The 18,511-nt window shown below is 42.8% G+C and overlaps 1 protein-coding gene across 1 annotated transcript in view; it reads left to right on the plus strand.

Moving 5' to 3' along the window:
• The first annotated feature begins 2,181 nt into the window (after positions 1 to 2,181).
• The window catches only part of LOC147192043 (matrix metalloproteinase-17-like), a 52,276-nt gene continuing 35,946 nt past the window's right edge, over positions 2,182 to 18,511 (plus strand). The window contains exon 1 of the mRNA XM_086135648.1: positions 2,182 to 2,630. Coding sequence (XP_085991774.1) covers positions 2,547 to 2,630 — 84 coding nt within the window. The 5' untranslated portion in view covers positions 2,182 to 2,546. The remainder of the gene's footprint in view (positions 2,631 to 18,511) is intronic.

An 18,511-nucleotide genomic window follows, 5' to 3' on the forward strand; every position in this document is an offset into this window, starting at 1 on the left:
CCTGACCTACAGGGCCTGGTATTTATTATTTCATTCCACACTCTTGAAAAACGTGCAGGTGGATACTGTTAACCTTCTGGCCGTGGCGCTTTTGGAGGTGCTCAAGAGGAGCGATTGTACGAGCGGTGGAATGTATGCGGGTTGCAGATATCGTTTCTTCTTCTTCTTCTACTCGAGGCAAGGACAACAGAATGTGCAGAACTAGTCAGCAGTGGGTAAAATTGATTCCCGGGTGTTATTGACTCTCGACTGTGGTCTTAACTGGGATTTCAATGTGATGATCACAATATGTGTTCATTTTCTCTTTTTTTTTTTTTTTTTTTTTTTTGACTGGGTGAGGCAGTAAATTCAAACAAATGATCTGAAGATGATAAAATGAAAAAAGTTACCTGAGCCCTTTGTTGTCATTGAGCAAAATGGAAAAAAAAATGAGAAGAAATCCTCTCAACACAAATGCTGGATTTAGCATACTGGAGTTCAAGTGGGCACGTATTATCTCCGTGTTTTTGTTCTCAAGTGACCCCATTCGGATCGTTTCTAATGCAGCGTAAATAGCAAAACACAGATGGGGAAACGGATATCTTGAGATTAGAATCGGGCCTCTTCCGACTGTGGAATAAAAATCACGACACGTATCGGATGTGCGTCAGTGCAAGCTTGATACCATATAATACAAGCGAACACACTCGTGGATTGAAATGAACACATTCAATAATGACGACTATAAATCTGAATTTCTGAGAAATTCTCAGACAAATATGGACGCAATGTGGCACGTCGGAGGTGTGCCCATAATTGGATGAGCAAATAATAAAGCTGTTGCGCGGCATCTACATAAAGATTCTTCATTTGAATGTGAGATTGTATTTCCGTAAGGTGGATAATTGCCACATTGAGGGCTTGAGCTTCATTTTATTTTCACTTGAGTGACTTTGTTTGCCATTAAGCTCCCGCCACGACTTTATTTTCAAATAAGGAAATGAAATGCAGGTACTTCTAACAATAGATTTTTAATTGACTCCAAAGCTAATGTCGCTTCTTTTAACTGAGGACCAAGCACACAGGATCGCGCTTGTTTGTGAGACACGGACAAGAAAACTCCCCAAAACGTTCTGAAGAAGGTGACGAGTCGAATCGTAAACCCGATGAACGACTCAAATTGTCTCCATCAGCACAACGTTAATGTGTTTGTTTTCATTCCTCTATAATTCTGCAACAAATAGTGTTATCTGTTTCAATCACACAGCACACATGCCATACACCACAGTTCTCAAACTCAAGGCCCGGGGGCCAGATCTGGCCCGCCAGGTCATTTTATGTGGCCCGCGAAAGCAAATCATGTGTCAACTTGCTGAAATCTGTACCGTCATGTGTAAAAAATATTGACATTTTGCAATTATTTTGTTACCCTGTTTAAACTCACTTGAACAAACTATTATCATTGGCATGACTGATCTCAAAACTAGTAATCTATTCATTTGTTCTGTACAAGTGATCATTTTGTGGTTTCACGGTCATAACGGCCCTCCGAGGAAAGACGTAACTCCAAATTGGCCGACGACTAAAATGAGTTTGACACCCCTGCCGTAGACGAACAACCATTCGCGCTCACAATCACACCTAGGGACAATTTAGAGTGTTCCATTAACTTGCCATTCATATTTTGGAACATGCGAAGAAATCACAGTACCTCTGGGAGAAAAAAAAACAACAACAGCAACGCAGCCACGTGGAGAACATGCAAACTCCACATAGGAAGACCGGAGCCGGAATTTAACTCTGCACCTTTGCGCTTGTGAGGATGAGTGGATTGGACAATGGATGGAAGGGAGAGAAGAGAAAATTTTTAGAGGGTACTACAGACTTATTCGGAATTTTTTAAACAATTTTTGAACGCTGTTTTCTCTTAGTTTTTTTTGGTCTCAGGACAAGTTAATGTACGAAGAAACCGCATGTTTTAGTTTTACCAACGTTTCTGTTAAGATACTCCTACAGAATTTTGACCCTAGTATTGCTTTCCAGCCATTCCTTTCCACAGTGTATTCCGTGCAGTAGCTTTATTTTGACAGTCTCTCCCGGAAGCAGAGCGTGAGTGTGCTAATCGGCGTGTATTGTGCAGCTGCTTGCTTACTTGGAGCAGAGCTGCCTATGCCTGCCTGGGACCACTCCGGTGATGAGGAGAGCACGACAGCACGTCTCTCGTTGGATCGTTACCCCGTCCGGAATATTTTTTTTCTTCTTTGTATCATCAGTTATCGCTCATTAAAGCGCCGAGTTTGGACCCCACGAACAGGTGTGATGCATGGCACCTGTTTCATGTCTTGTATGTGTTTGCTTTCCACAGTGAGGTAGACTGTTTTGTTTTGGGACATTTTTACCCTCTAGTTGCGGGACTTTGTTTTTGTTGTTGTTGTTTTTTTTTTCTTCATCTCACTGGATGCTTCCTCCCGGGTTGTCGCTCGCGCTCTGCAGTAGCAACCGGCTTTGAAGGGCGTGAATTCCTTTCTGTGGCTTTGACCAAGTGGACGTGGAATATATGTGCGGAGATGCTGCTTCTGGTGCACATGCTGTGGCTGCTGCCTCTGAGCCGAGCGGCTCCCCCGCGGGCCGGTCGGGAGGACACCGGGGTGGTAAGTTACTTATTACGGATGACTTTTTCTCTCCCTCCACCCCCCGCCCCCAAATCTGCTAGCATCCTTAGTGAATTCGTGAACACCTCTTAAAATATCCAGGGACTGTTTCTTCAAATATTGTTCTTGCTGTGGATGTTAGAGCAGACCGGTGCTTGTGCTGTAAAACATATCGATTTTTTTTTTTTTTTTTTTTTGGAAAAAGATACAGTGAGAACAATTCATCAATCTTCTCTCGCACTTAATCAGCAGGTTTTGCTGAGGAGGCAGGTTGCAAATCTGAATTGGTCGCCGGTCACTCGCATGGTACATGTAGACAAAAAAATAAATAAAAATAAAACAAACCTTCGCCCTCACATTCACAGCGGTTCGATAAGTCACAAATGTCAAACTCCGGTTCTCGAGGGCCACTTTCATGTTTTCGATGTTTCCCTCCTCAAACGCGTTTTTTTTTTTTGGCTGGGGGGGGGGGGCATGTGCAAGGAAGCCACAGATTCAAACCCAGAAGCCCAGAACTGTGAGTCGACGACCCTCGCATGCCCCCCGTGCCGCACGAGCAGTTAGTTTGATCAATCAATAGATGCGAATGGATTTGTCCAGCTTTCCCGACAGCTTCCGGTGCTGATAACTGCGGGGAGCGAACTCGCTGTCACGGGTGTCATTATTATGATAATTCTGATTTATTTATTTTTAAGTACAGTTGCGTAACATACAGACATATTCAAAGACTTTGACGGGCGTTTAGCCCACCAGGCATGAGATTATTAAAGCTTTTCTCACTCCTGCAAATTGCAAAGGGGAAGTTCCCGTTTCACTGCCGGTGAAGCTAAACGTCAAGTGAATGACTTATCCGCTGTATAAAGCGAATGGCATTTAAATCCGTAAATACCGACAGCGGAGAATAGCTTTGACAAGTAAGAGTTTTAACTCGCGAATCTTGAAACACAGCATAATTTACGCTCCACGCTTCTCATCCCTGCTCGTTTTTCTGTACAGGTTTGCTAGCCGAGCCCTATAATATGTTCTCTCTGTGCTTTCATGGCTTTTCTACGGGTACTTAAGGTTCCCCCGTACATTTTTTAGAAACATGCATGTTAATTTGATTGATAACACCATTGCCCATTGTTGTCGATACGACAATGAGAGTTTGTGTCTGGCTGCAGCCAAATCCATACATTCATTTTCAGCGCTTATCCTCATGAGAGTAACCAGTCACATCTGATTCTATTGTATTTAAGATTCTATTCACTGTTTTCAACTCTCTCTTTTGGTTGTACGATACGTTGTCATTTATTGCAACTTTTTCTGCATGTAAATTGGCGAACGAATATATTCCTAGAGTTTCTGATCGTGTGGCGGGGCAGTCTGTTCTCTTCTATGCTGGCAGCATGCAGGGTTTTGTTCCCCAACAAGGAATTGTATAATTGGGAGTGTGAATGGGTGTCTGTCTCGGCAGTTGTCGTGCCCATTAATGACTCGGCGTCCATTCCAGGCTGTTGACAACCTTCCGCCTGAAATCTACTGGCACAGACTCCAGAAAATGAAAGGGTGGACTTATTATAGGCAGCAGTATTGGCAACAGTCAAATTATTGAGCGTTAATCAACCCCATTTTTCTATTCTTGTTTGACTAGAGCAATCCGTATTGATTTTCGTTATGACGGTTTTTTTTCTAAATTTTTTAGTTTTTGTAATGTCATTACTTTTCATCAACTCATAACAATCTTGTTCCAAATTTGGGATTTTTCCAGACGGATAATTAAAGATGTGATCAGATTTCAGTCAGGTTTTGGTTGATTTTCAAATTGTGTGGAGGTGCTTCCGACTTGGGAGCTTCTATCGAGTGTATGGGTCTACCTTTTAGTCTGCCGCGCAATTTATCTCCCTGGCTTGTGTGCTTGGCAATGGCATCTCTCAGCATTTGCTCACGACTGCAATTTCAAGCTCGCATGTCACAGCGCTGCATGAGGGAGTCGGACGACATTGCCGTACTTTACCACGCAGCCCCACTGATATGATCCGATCACATTGGATGCACTCGTTGGGTCGGCGCAGCCCACCAAGCCGAGAAGATGAAAAGCACTTCCATCGCCAAATCACCATTCCGTCATTTGTATCATGACTCCCTTTTTCAGAGCTTTGCCCACACCTCCGTTCTAATCTTAGCGTTCATAACAACCACACGCCGCGCACTCCACAGCGCCCGTCGGCGGGATTATTGCTCTGCTCCGATCCGCCGTGATATACTGTGCAGCTGCACCGCGCCGATGTGCACCTTCAGCACTTGAGTCATAACATTGAAAACACAATACGCTTTTGCTTTGCGCTCATCGGTTTATTTTCCCCAGGAGGACTTTTTCCTCACACCCCCCCCCCCCCCGGCCCCCCTCCCGCTGAAGTCTACAGTAACCGATGAGCTTCCCAAAGCATCCGTACACCTGAATGAGGAGCGCTTTCCTGTTGACGTGCAAGAGTGACACAACCATGATGAAGGGGGCGAAATGACATTTTATGCGGCTGGAAACTTATGAATTCAGAAGACAACCCTCGGACACGTTTGTGGTAGTTTTCCGAAAAAACTTTCACACCCATTTCATTTATCAGTGACGAGGGGGAATGTGCAATCAATTCATTGAATGAAGTGTTATTTTGAATACAATGGGAGAGTCTCTTTCTGAATACTGAGCAGATTTATGATGAGTTATTATGATTAGTTTTGCTGTAATGACTGTGTGTGTGGATGGAGTATCGCACTCATAGCATCCATAGCTGCTGTCATGTTCTTCTTGGGTCACCGGTGCCTCTGCGAGTTGCAACAAAGTAGCTCCCTCCATTTTTGTCACAACGGCTTCCATTCGCAATCAGTTCCACACTATTGAATAAATTCCCAACAAACTCTTAGTTCTTCTTCTTCAATACGTACCCCCCACCCCGTGTGTGAAAGTGGATGTTGATCGTACATTCTGCAATTTCTTTCCCTTTTTTTCTTTCTACACTGACTATATAAAGTGTCAAATAAGTGTATGCTCATACTTATGCACTATTGGAATAAAAATAGAGTACACATATGTTTGTGTGGGTGTGTACACATAGGTGTGTGTGTGTGTTTACATATGAGATCAAATTTGCTACAGTGAAAAACCCCCTGTTGTGAAAAATTTCTTGCTGCAAACATGATTTCATTGTAGAGGAGTTTCACTGTTTGTTCCATTTACTCATTTTTCACTTTTGCTTGATGAAGCCCTTGAATGAAAAAAAAAAAAAGATGCGCAATTTTTTTTAGGCCTCTGGAGATGTGAGCTGGCCACTTCGCTGAGAAGTTAGCATGCAGTCTGTCATGTGGAAGCTCTTCACCTCAAATCTCAATCTGCGGCTCTTTCTTCAGCTATACTCGGTCATGTTTCAAGCTGTGGAGAGAGAGAGGAAAAACAAAAACTGACTTGTTTGCCAATAGTCAGCCAGTAGTAGTTTTCTAAATTCTCTCCACCAACACATTCTGCTCGCAATGGAAGCTTGTTCACGAAAGACAGTTGACATTTTAAAGTTAAATGATGGCCATGCTGCAGTATAAACACGTATTTTGGTTTGAAGTGGAAACTTGCAACTTTCAGAGAGTTTGTATTCAGTGATAGCGTTGGGGATTTGGTGCCTTGTTCAAGCTCACCACCACCACCCTGCTTCGGAACAGGATTGCATCTTTCTGACGACCAGCTAAGTTGAAATATTTGTTCCCCCTGGCTACGCAAGGCGAGTTCTTATTGACCCGTTGCAGCTGCATCACGTGATAACGCGAGTGCGCCTTGACGCACGGCAAAAGTTAATACCTGCCGAATCGAAGCGGACGGAAAACGGAGCGACTTAGCGACTGAATGACTTATTTTTGCCCATCTCGCCATGACATCCACCAAATGGCCGACTTTGCCGGAATTCACAGCGCACGACCTTTATCATGACGTTTTCAATGCCGTTTCCCCTTACACTGGAGCTAATATCAAAGTCTGAACGCATACCAGGTCGTCCAGACTTTATCCTTTATCCTGTTCCCCCCCAGCTCGCACTTGGGGGAACAGGATACCTTGTAACTTGCTCATAATGTTAACTTAAAAAAGAATTCTTTTTCCACACTCCGTCTTATGTTTTTGCACAAAGCAATATGCAGTAATTTAATGATTATGAGGAAACTATATGAACAGTGATCTACCCACCCTGTAAAATAATGATGGCTGCCCATCCTCGAATACTTAGAGGGCTGCCAGTCCTTTCGGTTGATTGCCGTTATCCATCGCTGTCTTTTATCGTCATCAGCAGGTATGTGATAAAAAGCCCAGTTTGGTTTACAATCCTCGTCTATGAGTACATTCCCAGCACAGCAAGATATGCCCACTCTAGAAGAGAATCACTTATATAAAGGGATGCAGGACTATACGCTTGATAGGACCTTCAACAGGCGCAAACGGTTAGTTTGGCCTTCCTACCAAGGCTTTGACGTAACGCGCAACAGGTGAATAGAATGAACATTTTGATTATGTAAGCTAAATTGGTTGGAAGCAAAACATCCCGCTCTCTCACACCGCAACTATTTTATGCCGTCAGGTGACTCATTACATGGAAAGAGGCTTCAGAGCCAATGAGTATCTCTGATTCATGGGATTCATCTGCAAGTCATGCCAGGTCAGGCTTCGTTATATTCACCCAATATTCGTCCAGTAATGCTTCAACCGGATGTGCGTAGCTTGTGCGCAAAATCAAATATGTTGTTTTTCAACCGCTGTTATCTCCCTTGCAGTGCTTGTCAGTATTGTGGTGCAAATCACCAGTTTTGAAGATCGATTTTTTTATTCCCTTTTTTTTTTTTAACCGTTCCATCCCTTCAAGCTCCTGCTCTTTACGTAGGAGGCGTTCTTATACCAGCCCATCATGGTCTGTCTGATTACACCCAAAGGCCCCAGGATAGAGGGGGGCTCAGCGAGAAAATTGGATGCACTGAAAGTCCAGGGGAAGTACCAAGGAGGGATTGGTGTTCTGCAATAACAAAGGGTCAAGAAAAAAAAATGCCTAATGCAAAATGAAGAAGGAGAAAAAGTGCCATCAAAGAAGTGGTGAATCCACAAAATTGCCTATCATTCATTGAATGCTTCATATAATTAGCAAATATCAAGAAATAAAGTCACACAGAGTCAGGTTGGGGAAGTAGGGAGTTTGCGCCAGCACGATGATGTTTTCCTCGGCTAGGAACGGTCAGATGCTCTGGCCGATGTAAACAGGCGTGTTGTCGTGGTGAAGCAGCCACAAACCGTCTTGCCTCAACTCTCGCCTCTTCTCACGCATTGAACGAAGCAAACATTGCAGGATCTCTTTGTTGACGTGCTGCTTGATCATTCGGCCTGCCAACAGTTTGCGTTTGAAAGGTATCATTTGTGACACCAGTCCTGGAACCTTTCTGACACACCTCAGAACTCATAACACACACTCACAAGTCACACTCTTCACGTTGCTATCTTGGTCATATCCTCCAGAGACATTTATGACTTTGAAAGCATTCATAAGATTTAGGATCTTCTTGAAGTGTTTTCAAAAGTGTCATTGTGGTACTGTGGAACATTTTACTGATTTAAATGCCACATTTTCCGTACTATAAGGTGCACCTAAAAGCCTTCAATTTTCTCAAAAGCCGACCATGCGCCTTATAATCCGATGCGCCTTATATGCGGATCAATATTCAGATTTCTTGGATGCCGTATTTTAAAGCAGTTGTGAAAGCTCGACATAAATTGGATTGTATTGTATTCCCTGTAGCGTAGCCTCATCGAGTGGATGCATAACAAAACCGCAGCGAGGGCTCGATATAAATAAAGCTGTATTGTATTGTATTCCCTTTAGCCTAGCTCCATCTAGTGGATGCATAACACAACCGCAGCCACTATTGTAGCTTCTATTCTATGCGCCTTATAATGTGATGCGCCCTGCATATGAAAACGGTATTAAAATACGCCATTCATTGAAGGTGCACCTTATACTTCGAAGCGCCTTATCGTACGGAAAATACGGTACTTCATGTTGGTAAAGCATTAAGTGTTGGCCCGTCATTCCTCGTCGCCAGCCCTGATTCAAAAGTGAGTCAGGGGCTTTAACCGGGCTTACGTGTGTCTCAGTTCACACAGTGAAAGTTCATCTTTCACTGAATAAAAAACCATCTGTATTTTTGGAGCGCATTGTCAGACACTGGCTCCGGTCTAGACAGTTGTGCAAGAAGGACATAATGGAAGCAGAATTGAGGCAAGTGACAGAGCAATCGGGCATCTTACAATGGGAAACGAATTGCAACACTACTTAGTTAAGCTTTGTCAAATTAAGAAGGTCTCTGCAATTTCTGATTGAGAGAAATAGTAGATGAAGTCATCACAATGCATAATACTCAGACAACTCTTGGCTTATTTTCTAATAGGATTTCTTTGGCTGTGTCGTGTATGTCATGTAATGGACATCCAGTTTTGCCCTGAACGGAAGTTGAGCTGGTTTTTCCCGTCTTTCTACGTAGCCCAATTGAGAGATGTGTGATGACAGCGGGAGGAGAAAATAATACGCGAATTTGAAAGTCATCAGATTGCAATCGGGCATCTTACAAATGTGAGTGAAAATATGATATATCGCATGTTTGACAATTGCCACTACAGTGGACGTGGAAGTCTCAATAAAGTGTGTCACCATGGAACCAGGAAGGGAAAAAATATACATTGATTTACTATTGTTTACTTGCAGCGAATGACTCGTATCTTACCTATGTTTTGATCATGTATGCCTGCATGTGGTTTCTGTGGTTCGGTATGTGTAACAATTGTCATTTGGATCTTTTGAAAGTAGATGGGAATAGAATCGGGTAGAGGCAGGGAATAGGAATTGGGCACCTGTGGTGTAAATGCAGCTTCTGAGTTCACCAGGTTGTAAAAGGGGAAGGGGGAGGGAGGGGGAGCGATGGAGCAGGAAGGGTCCCCTCTCAACTGCACATGATTTCCCAACTCGCTCATTCGTTCGTAGTCATTTCATGACTTATGGCAATTGCGGGTTGGAAACAAGCTGGCACGCTCTCAGCCTCCCTCGGTAATAAGCCCCCAAATCAACTCCATGTGGCCGTCGTATTTGAAGTGAGGCCCACCTCTCGACAGTCACACGCAAGATGAAGGCGACGGATGCCATTATGAGAACCCGATCTTGGAATTGCATTCGTTGCTTGAGGTCTGCTGCCTTGCGTATTCACCTTCCGAGTCCGACGGCCCACACAGAGCGAAGCGAATGAAATCACAAAGCGGAAACAAGGCTCTTTTTTTTAACTTTGCCTTTGGAGACGCGTTGAATTGTAGTCGATTCAAAGCACGCGTGTTTGCTTGTAAGGATAAAGACGAGCACCGTTGCCTGGAGGAACATGCATAGCTGATTCCATCTCTGACGTTTGTTGTTGTTGTCGGAGAGACGGTCACCTCGGGCATGCCGCTCGCTTCTTAACTCAAATTAAGACACGGACACCCAGCTACCTCCAATTTTGGGAATTGAGTTTGCTCTCAGAACGCGGACGTGTTTCTGTTTTGAGCTGAAAAGAAGAAAAGCGGGAGAACTTTGAGAAATAATTGACATTTTGGGATGCTCTCACAATGTGGATATGTTTGTGTTTGTAGCTAAAAGGAAGAAAGCAGGAGAAAGTTGGTGGGGGGGGGGGAATAATTGGCATTCAGGAGCTGTTTGCTGTTTGTCTCTTAATGAGATGGTGATGATCTTGACTGAAAATGGGGCAGGGCCTTTTTTTTTTCTCTCTCCCAGATTGATTCTTATCTTTGCATTGACCGTGACACTGGTTTTAAATTGCAACGGACTTTTTTTTTTTGACGGATGACATTATACGAAATCATCATGAAAGTCTGTCGTCAGGAAAACATTGTAGCAGTCACAAACCACACCGACGACTTTTTAGACTCTCTTTAGATTTTTATGTGCGTGTCTTATGTGTTGGCTAATTTGGTGTTTTTTGGAAGCGTCAAAAGAGTTATCGCCCACTACAGGAAGAACTTAATGATGTCACATCAACAACCAACGGCCTTGAAGAGGCCAGAAATGAATGTCTCCTTTCATCCTGTCAGAGTTTCCCTCTATTTTTAGGAGAACGTTCTCGCCGCAGGGAGCAAACCCTCGCTAACTTGTTGCTAGCTGGTTTCTCTCGAGGCCTTCGCCTTGGCTTGGGTTGCATATTTCAAAAGCTAAATCGTGTCTGGAGCGGTTACCTCACACAACCTCAAGCCTGTTCACGTCGCGTCAACTCCTCGCATTAACCCATATGTGTAGATGCGTTGTGACTTTTGAACGTCGTGCGAACGTCCAAGTTTCTCTTGCTTGTCGATGCAGCGCAGTTAAAACTGCCAGTGGAAAGCATGTTTAAAACTCATTCAGGACCAGCTAATTTTAGACCAAGTCTGAAAAGACGTTTAAAAACGTCTTTGGGAGTGAATGAGTTAATGCGAGGATTTATTGGCATCTCTTTATCCTCGACTCAATTGTGGTTGTCGGTGAAATCGAACACGCGGGGCAATCTGATGCTAGTTTTCTTTTGTGCATGGCTCATTTCATTATTGTCACAATTGAAGCAACAGACAAAGAACAAATTTTCGTTCATAAATGCCAATATGTTTCTTCCCCATAGAGAATTGCTTAGAAGGTTGATAATCTGGCCCTGGCTGGATTCACAACAATGGGGGAACATTTAAAAGAAAACCAATCATAATCTTTTTTGTTTTTAATTGAAATTGATTTGTGGGTTGGGGGCCGCACAAAAATAAAATAAATCGATGAATAACATAGATCAGAGACCTCCCAAAGCACCAGCTGCCAGCCAAACCCAAGTCTATACATCTCTGTGTCGATTTATCTTCTGCGCCGTGATAAAGCGGTGTGAAATGGTGTTGGGGGTTGAGGGGGCGGGGGGTCTTCTGACACAGTTATTAACTGATGATTAACAGCCAAATCTGCTTCATTTTTCTTTTTTTCTCCAAATGTCCTTCTGCAAAGAACCGCTTCGATTCCTTTTGACCCTAAACATTTTCGTGCACTTCATGCGCGTTCTAATTGCATGCGATTGATTTGCATTTGTGTTCCTTTGTGATTTATTGAGACAATTTTCATTCGTTATTTGATGTATTTGACGACACAGGGCTAAACAAACGCATTAGAACCGCCTGTAATGCTCGCAAGCAAATACCATTCGGCATCACGAGTGCTTTAATGTGGACTACAGTGAAACTCCTCTACAACGAAATCATGTTTGCAGCAAGACATTTTTCACAACAGGGTTTTTTTTTTACTGTAGCAAATTTGATTTCAGATGTAAACACACACACACACACACACACACACACACACACACACAAGCGGATGTGTACTCTTTATTTTTATTCCAATAGTGCATAAGTTTGGGGGGAGGGGGTTCGTTGTATGGGGGCAGGAGAGTGGGATTGCTGTTAATGCATGAGGATTTTTTCACCCTAGGGGGTATTTTCGCCCATGTAGGTTTCGTTGTAGGGGAGTTTCACTGTATTTCAATTTCAGCGAACTCTGGACTCTTAACATTTTGAGGAATGTTTCAGAACTAAATTTGAGCTGCCTCACTGATCACAAACAATCAGACTGCATTTACAACTATTTTTTTTAAATAATCCTAGCCAAGCCAACCTTTTTCTTGTTGTTGTTTTTTTACATGGTGACCAAACTAGGTCATAGTAACATCAAATATTTCTGCGCCACACTTACAATCCACTTCACAGTTCCACCTGGAGATTTTCTGCACCACACGGTCAACCATCAAGCATGTCTGAAGTCGGGACAGTTTTCTTTTGCAATGTTCATGTTCTTGCCAATATTTGACCTTCTTACGCCGTCACTCTGCAATGATATGCATATTTGAAAATAAGCTACCAGTAGGTTTATTTCATCAACGTTCTCGGTAAATATGGGCTTCCTGTTGACACAAAGTCATAAAAATATTCGAGAAGTTTATCAAGCTAGAATGAAATCAATATTTCCGTTTTACTAGGCCGGAGATTCACACAGAAAGAGAAAATGTACTTCACTGTCTCAGACAACTCAAAATAAATTCAAATGTAGGTGGCCAGGACTGTGAACTGATTTTATTTTCGGTGCTGGCATTTATTTTTTATTTTTTTTTGCAAAACAAATCCGTGGCTCTGACAGCCCATGTGTTATTGACGGCTGCTTTGACACATTAATTATTAGGGACAGAGTGCTGGTGTCATCGTGGGTGTTCGAGCAGAACCTGTACCGGAATGGGCTCCGTCCGTCTGTTCAGGGAACGTGGTCTGTAGGAGACAGGAGAATTGACAAGAACAGCAGCTGTTAACATTTGTAGGAACATTGTAACTTTAGAATTCTCTCGCTGGGTCTGAGGGGGGGGTAAAGACGTAATTTTTACTCTAATGCTTTCTCAAACCTGGCTCATTTTGCAAATCATTGTGATAGTTAATGTGAAATTAAAGTCAGAGATCATTTTTATTCAATACCGTAGCAATCACGCAACTTCAATCAAGATATGCCCCGCGGCTACCATGTTGGAGGTTGGCGCACTGCTTTGGTCTGCCACTTCTTGAGTGTTCGAATAAATACATTTGTTTTAAAAAAATGGGAAATGAAAAACTCAATACGTTGAATATTTTCAGAATTGTAGGATGATTTTATTACAGGAATGGCAACTATCTCCATGCTAACGTTTCCTCGCCTGGAAGCTAATGCTAGGCAAAGTTAGTGCTGCTTTAGCTAACGTTAGCCAAACTCGTCAGGTATTCCATTTATCTTCGCACACAATTAGAGATCTATGAATCGTTTTAGAGATCGTTATTGTCTATGACGATCGATTTGTCATCTTGTCACATCTTTGCCCCTGCAGCCACATTTTTCCACACTCCGGAAACTATTTAGCACTTCTGAGGAGACTGGAAATTCCAAAGAAAGTAAAAAAAAAAAATCCCAGAAGGACTGAAAATGAACAAGCCATTGTCTGCTCATCATTCCGATTTTAAGCCTCGTTCCCAATCTCAGCGTCCAACACCCAATAATCAAATTACGATCACGCGATCGAAAACGGTCTCCCTTCGATCATCTCATTGTACAGTTAACCAATTTGTTTTACAATAATACAATGCACTCGCCTCACCATCTGGATGTGTGAGAGTGCCGTGTAGGAGCTGCAATTATCTTATTATTAGGATTAGCCAATGAGTCTCGATTGTTCAAAGGGCTGCTGAGGTGAACAAAAACACTTAATCATTTTCCTTTTTTCAAATCGCCATCTAGTGTGATCTTATTAGATTTTGTCGGTGTGATACCAAACGGTGATTGTTTCAAAAGGCCGCAGGCAGGGCTTTATCGAGTTTTCATGAGTATTTCATGAAAACGGTCTTTCATTTTACAATCAATGCAATTACGAAGTGCTTCAGGTGTCCAAGCGTTTGCCTTTTTTGCCCAGTACACCAAATGTGCCATATCGTTGTTGATTAAGAGTCAAGTCTGAATACGGAACCCAATAAAATCCATTTGTGATATGTCTCACGAGTATACTATACGCAAGTTTGTTTGGAGTTGCATCCCTTAAACCCTTCATCTTTTTCAAATCAACATGTTCATAAATCTCTGCGTGGACCAGTCTGGTGGAGTTTCTTCATTTTATTGCAGCTGAATGTCAAGACGTTATCTCAGCGCCTCAGCTTGCATTGCTTTTCTTAAGGTAAAAAAAAAAAAAAAGAGTATTGCTGGATAAAAGTTGATGATGTCATCGTACAAGACCAGGCACCCTCCTCGGCAGTCTGGTTTCTAATCTCTGCCTCCCTTTGTGACCCATGCATGTTTTTCCCTGTGCTTGTCTGGGTTTTCTCATATTCACTCACAAATGATTGGCCATAAGTGCGATTGAGAGTTGGACTTTTTTTGGTTTTGTTTTCCTTTCTGTGATTGACTGGCTTCCAGTTCCAGGATGTGCCCTGCTTCTCGTGAACCTTTAAAGAGAATCACTAGGGTCCCTTTGAATGTGACACGGCCATAAATCTCAATAAGAAATAGTGGGATCGTGGGTTTTTTTCGTGCTCTAAATTTCATTGTGGGCAATCACATTTTCTGCCAATTAACGTAAAATTGCATTTCCAGATTACCAATGAAGGCAACGTCTTAAATGCCTTTACTAGCTGATGGACATATCGATCGTCCATCAGCTCGTCGGTGTGTTTGTGTGTCTCACAACAACCATTTCCTTCAAAAGGACTGCTAAATTTGAACTCTGACCCCAATTTCCCGGGCCGCCGCCGTGTCGGATCGCGAGGCAAGCAAACTCCCTCTCCAGCTCATTTTGTCCGATTTAACTCTCCATTCGTTACCCTCCAAGTCAGGAGTTCTCCTGCTCCAAGGCTCGCATTTGCCAGGTGTGCTTGAAGGCTGCTCGACAATCACCTGAGCCACAGCGAGGGTGTCGTTTTCTTGCACTGCTGCTCTTGCTGTAGGTCCAGTGAAGCTTCTCTCACCTTTCCTTGCTAATTAAATTGCATATTTCTTGACAGCTTGTGTTGAAATTGGGAATTTCTCCATTGTGAGACAATCTTATCTGATCTTTCCTTCATTGTGGTCACCTCTTTTGCTTCTCGTCTTTGTCAGAGAACTCCTCACTGATGTCACGATGGCTGCACCTCAACTACGGTTTGGGTTCTTTTTTTTTTTCAGCCCGCAGCTCTTGGTGACTCCAAATAAAACTTCTGTTTTGTTTTGATGGCCTTTTTTTTATTTTTTATAGTAACACTTTTCTTGAGCAGTTGATAAAAGTTTTGCTGTGCCCGAGGCTGGAACTGTTTGAAGACAAACAAGTAAGCTGAGTCGGGTTTGAAAGCCTTGCAGTGATGGTGATCACTTCTCGTTTTTTTGGGGGGGGGGTTTTTTGGATAGGTTTTGGGGTTCTTGACATTTGGAGTCTTTCGAAATAACAATCTCTGCGTTACGCAATACTGTACAGACATTTTAACCCTTTCATGCACCCTGTGACCTGATAAAATGACAAGCCGCCCACTGTAGTAACCGCTGTCCCCCAAAGGGTTAAAAAGTGGCGTTCAAACCTGCTGAATAGTTCGTGTTGAGATTCTGGGCAATATCTAAAATCGAACACTCCCAATGTCAGACATTTGCGATTTTGAACCTGCAATTTCAGGATCAGGGCGGCCCGGTGATCCAGTGGTTAGCGCGTCAACCTCACAGTGCGGAGTTATCGGGTTCAATTCCAGCTCCGGCCTACCTGTGTGGAGTTTGCATGTTCTCCCCGGGCCTGCGTGGGTTTTCTCCGGGTACTCCGGTTTCCTCCCATATTCCAAAAACATGCATGGCAGGCTGAATGAACACTCCAAATTGTCCCGAGGTGTGAGTGTGAGCACGGATGGTTGTTCGTCTCTGTGTGGCCGGCGATTGGCCGGCAACCAGTTCAGGGTGTCCTCTGCCTACTGCCCGAAGACAGCTGGGATAGGCTCCAGCACCCCCCGCGACCCTTGTGAGGATAAAGCGGAACAGAAAATGGATGGATGGATGAATTTCAGGATCATGTGAGTTGTCAACTCAGTGAGCACCCAAAGCATTATTTAACCCTCTCATGCACAAATAATGATAACCTGATAAACTGTCCACTGTAGTAATCGCTGTCCCTGAAAGGGTTCAACAGAGTGATGCACCGATGCAGATAACAGCGTTTCGCTTCTGTTGGAACCCGACGGCATGTCGTGTAATTACAAGTGATAAATGTCTTGTCATGTCTCATGAAGCAATCCTGTATTTCTTTTGACTCCGTTTGTGTCCTGCTTTGTACCTCATCAATGTACTCGGAACTCTTTTACGTTGTGCTCTTTTTATTATTTCTTGTTAAATAATTTAAAAAAATAAAAAAAGCAACATTTCGAAGCAGGTTGTATTAGAAAGAAGAACTTCCACTGAACTACTGCGAGAGTGTCTTAGTGTAATTAATAATTCAATGTGAACAGCAGGATAAGACTGCCTTTGCCTTGGAAGGGATTATGTTCTTGTGACATGAAGGAGTCGAGAAACCGTAAGGTTGTGACGCTCGCCGGAGCTCAAAGTAGAAATGTCAGGTGGGCCGCCGTTGTTATAATGCCGAGTGACGGCTGAATACCAAAAAGCTTTGACATTTCAAAGTGTGCCGTGCTTTTGCTGTTTTCGTGATCCCCCTTGAAACGCTCTACGGTACAGTATCGAAAATAACCCCAATGCAGCGTTAAACAAGAGTAAGCTTCTATAAATACAACTTTGGTGTTGGGTTTATGGTCTAATTTCTGCCAGTCTTTTTTTTTTTAACTCAATTCAGGAATCAGCCTCAGTAGAGTTGATACGTACAAGTATCGTCATTAAAACCAGTGAGTGGTGCACTGGCTACACAGTGCGTTGACACATACAAGCCCCTTTGCCTGACTTCCGCGTCCCTAAAAATAACACTCGCGAGCCATTGATACCAACACTGGATGTACCATATTGGCCCGAATAGAAGACGATGTTTTTTGCATTGAAATAAGACTGAAAAAGTGGGGGTCATCTTATATTCGGGGTCTAGACATTATACCCATTTACGACGCTAGATGGCGCCAGATATCATTGAAGTGAATGCTGAACTTGACTCCCCAGGCCAAAGTGAACCCTTGTCACGAAGAATAAAAATAAAAATAGCGGTAGCACGAAGAAGAACAATTTTAAAAAAGCGGTAAGAAAGAAAAGAGAAGAAAATAATAGAAGAGATAACAGAAAATGGAGAAATGTAGCGACAATCTGGAGAAAAGTGGGTCGAAGATGGGCTAGGTTAAGCGGCAGCTGACGAGAAGTTATGATGTAATTTACATTTCAAAAACCAGAAGCCATTCATTTACGAATGTGATTGCACTTTAGTTTACATATTTAAATATTCAAATATTGAGATTTGAATGAGAAATAACATAAAAATATAACATATATATATAACATATAACATATATAATATAACAAAATAACATGCTTTTTCTCTCAAATATATTGTTATAATCATTTGTTTCAGATGTACTGTAATTATTTTCTGTATAAAAATTAATTTGGTGTTCAAAAAGTCTTTTTTCAAACTTGAGTCTTGAAAAGAGCCGTCTTATATTCGGGCCAATACCGTATATTTCTGTGGTACGTTTTGAAGTCGAGGCTGTAAAAACAGGGTTTCCTTTTCTCACACAGTCATCTCAAATCACTGAGCCCCTTCATTGGAAACAAAAGACGGTGGGACTCTGATTACGGTATTTATTTTCATGATCAGCTGTATTTAAAAAAAAAAAAAAAAAAAGTAAAAAGAAGAAAACACCCACTCGGACATACACTTAAAACCTAAGGATTATTTCTGGCAGAGGATTGCATATGTGATAGCACTGCAGAACTGTCACGCAGCACTGGATCCGTGTGTGTGTGCGTGTGTGTGTGTCCGTGTGCGTGTGTGTGTCCCCGTGTGCGTGCGTGAGGCAGCCGTTACTTAATCCTTTGTGGCAGTGGCCCGGTGCCGTGCCACGGTCCCACCCACGGAGAGGAGGAACTTCAAAGAACATTAAGGCGCGGATTCCCTGAGTGGAGCCACTGAATGTTTTAAAAATCAACTCCAGTTACATGCGCAAAGCCCAATTTCATCCGCGAGCGGTCAGTTTCTTCATCTTTAAATGATGTGTGATTGATGTTGGGTTTTTTGGGGGGGTTTTGTATTATTTTATTAGTGCCGGCAGTGAGGTTCCTTTGGCACTTTTAGCATTTTAGGGGATCGTGATAATGCAGTCGGACCATGAAAACAATGGC

Source organism: Hippocampus guttulatus, chromosome 17 (genome assembly GCF_054856545.1).
Source record: "Hippocampus guttulatus isolate MCC_2025c chromosome 17, RoL_Hgut_1.0, whole genome shotgun sequence".
NCBI classification, from domain to species: Eukaryota; Metazoa; Chordata; class Actinopteri; order Syngnathiformes; family Syngnathidae; genus Hippocampus; species Hippocampus guttulatus.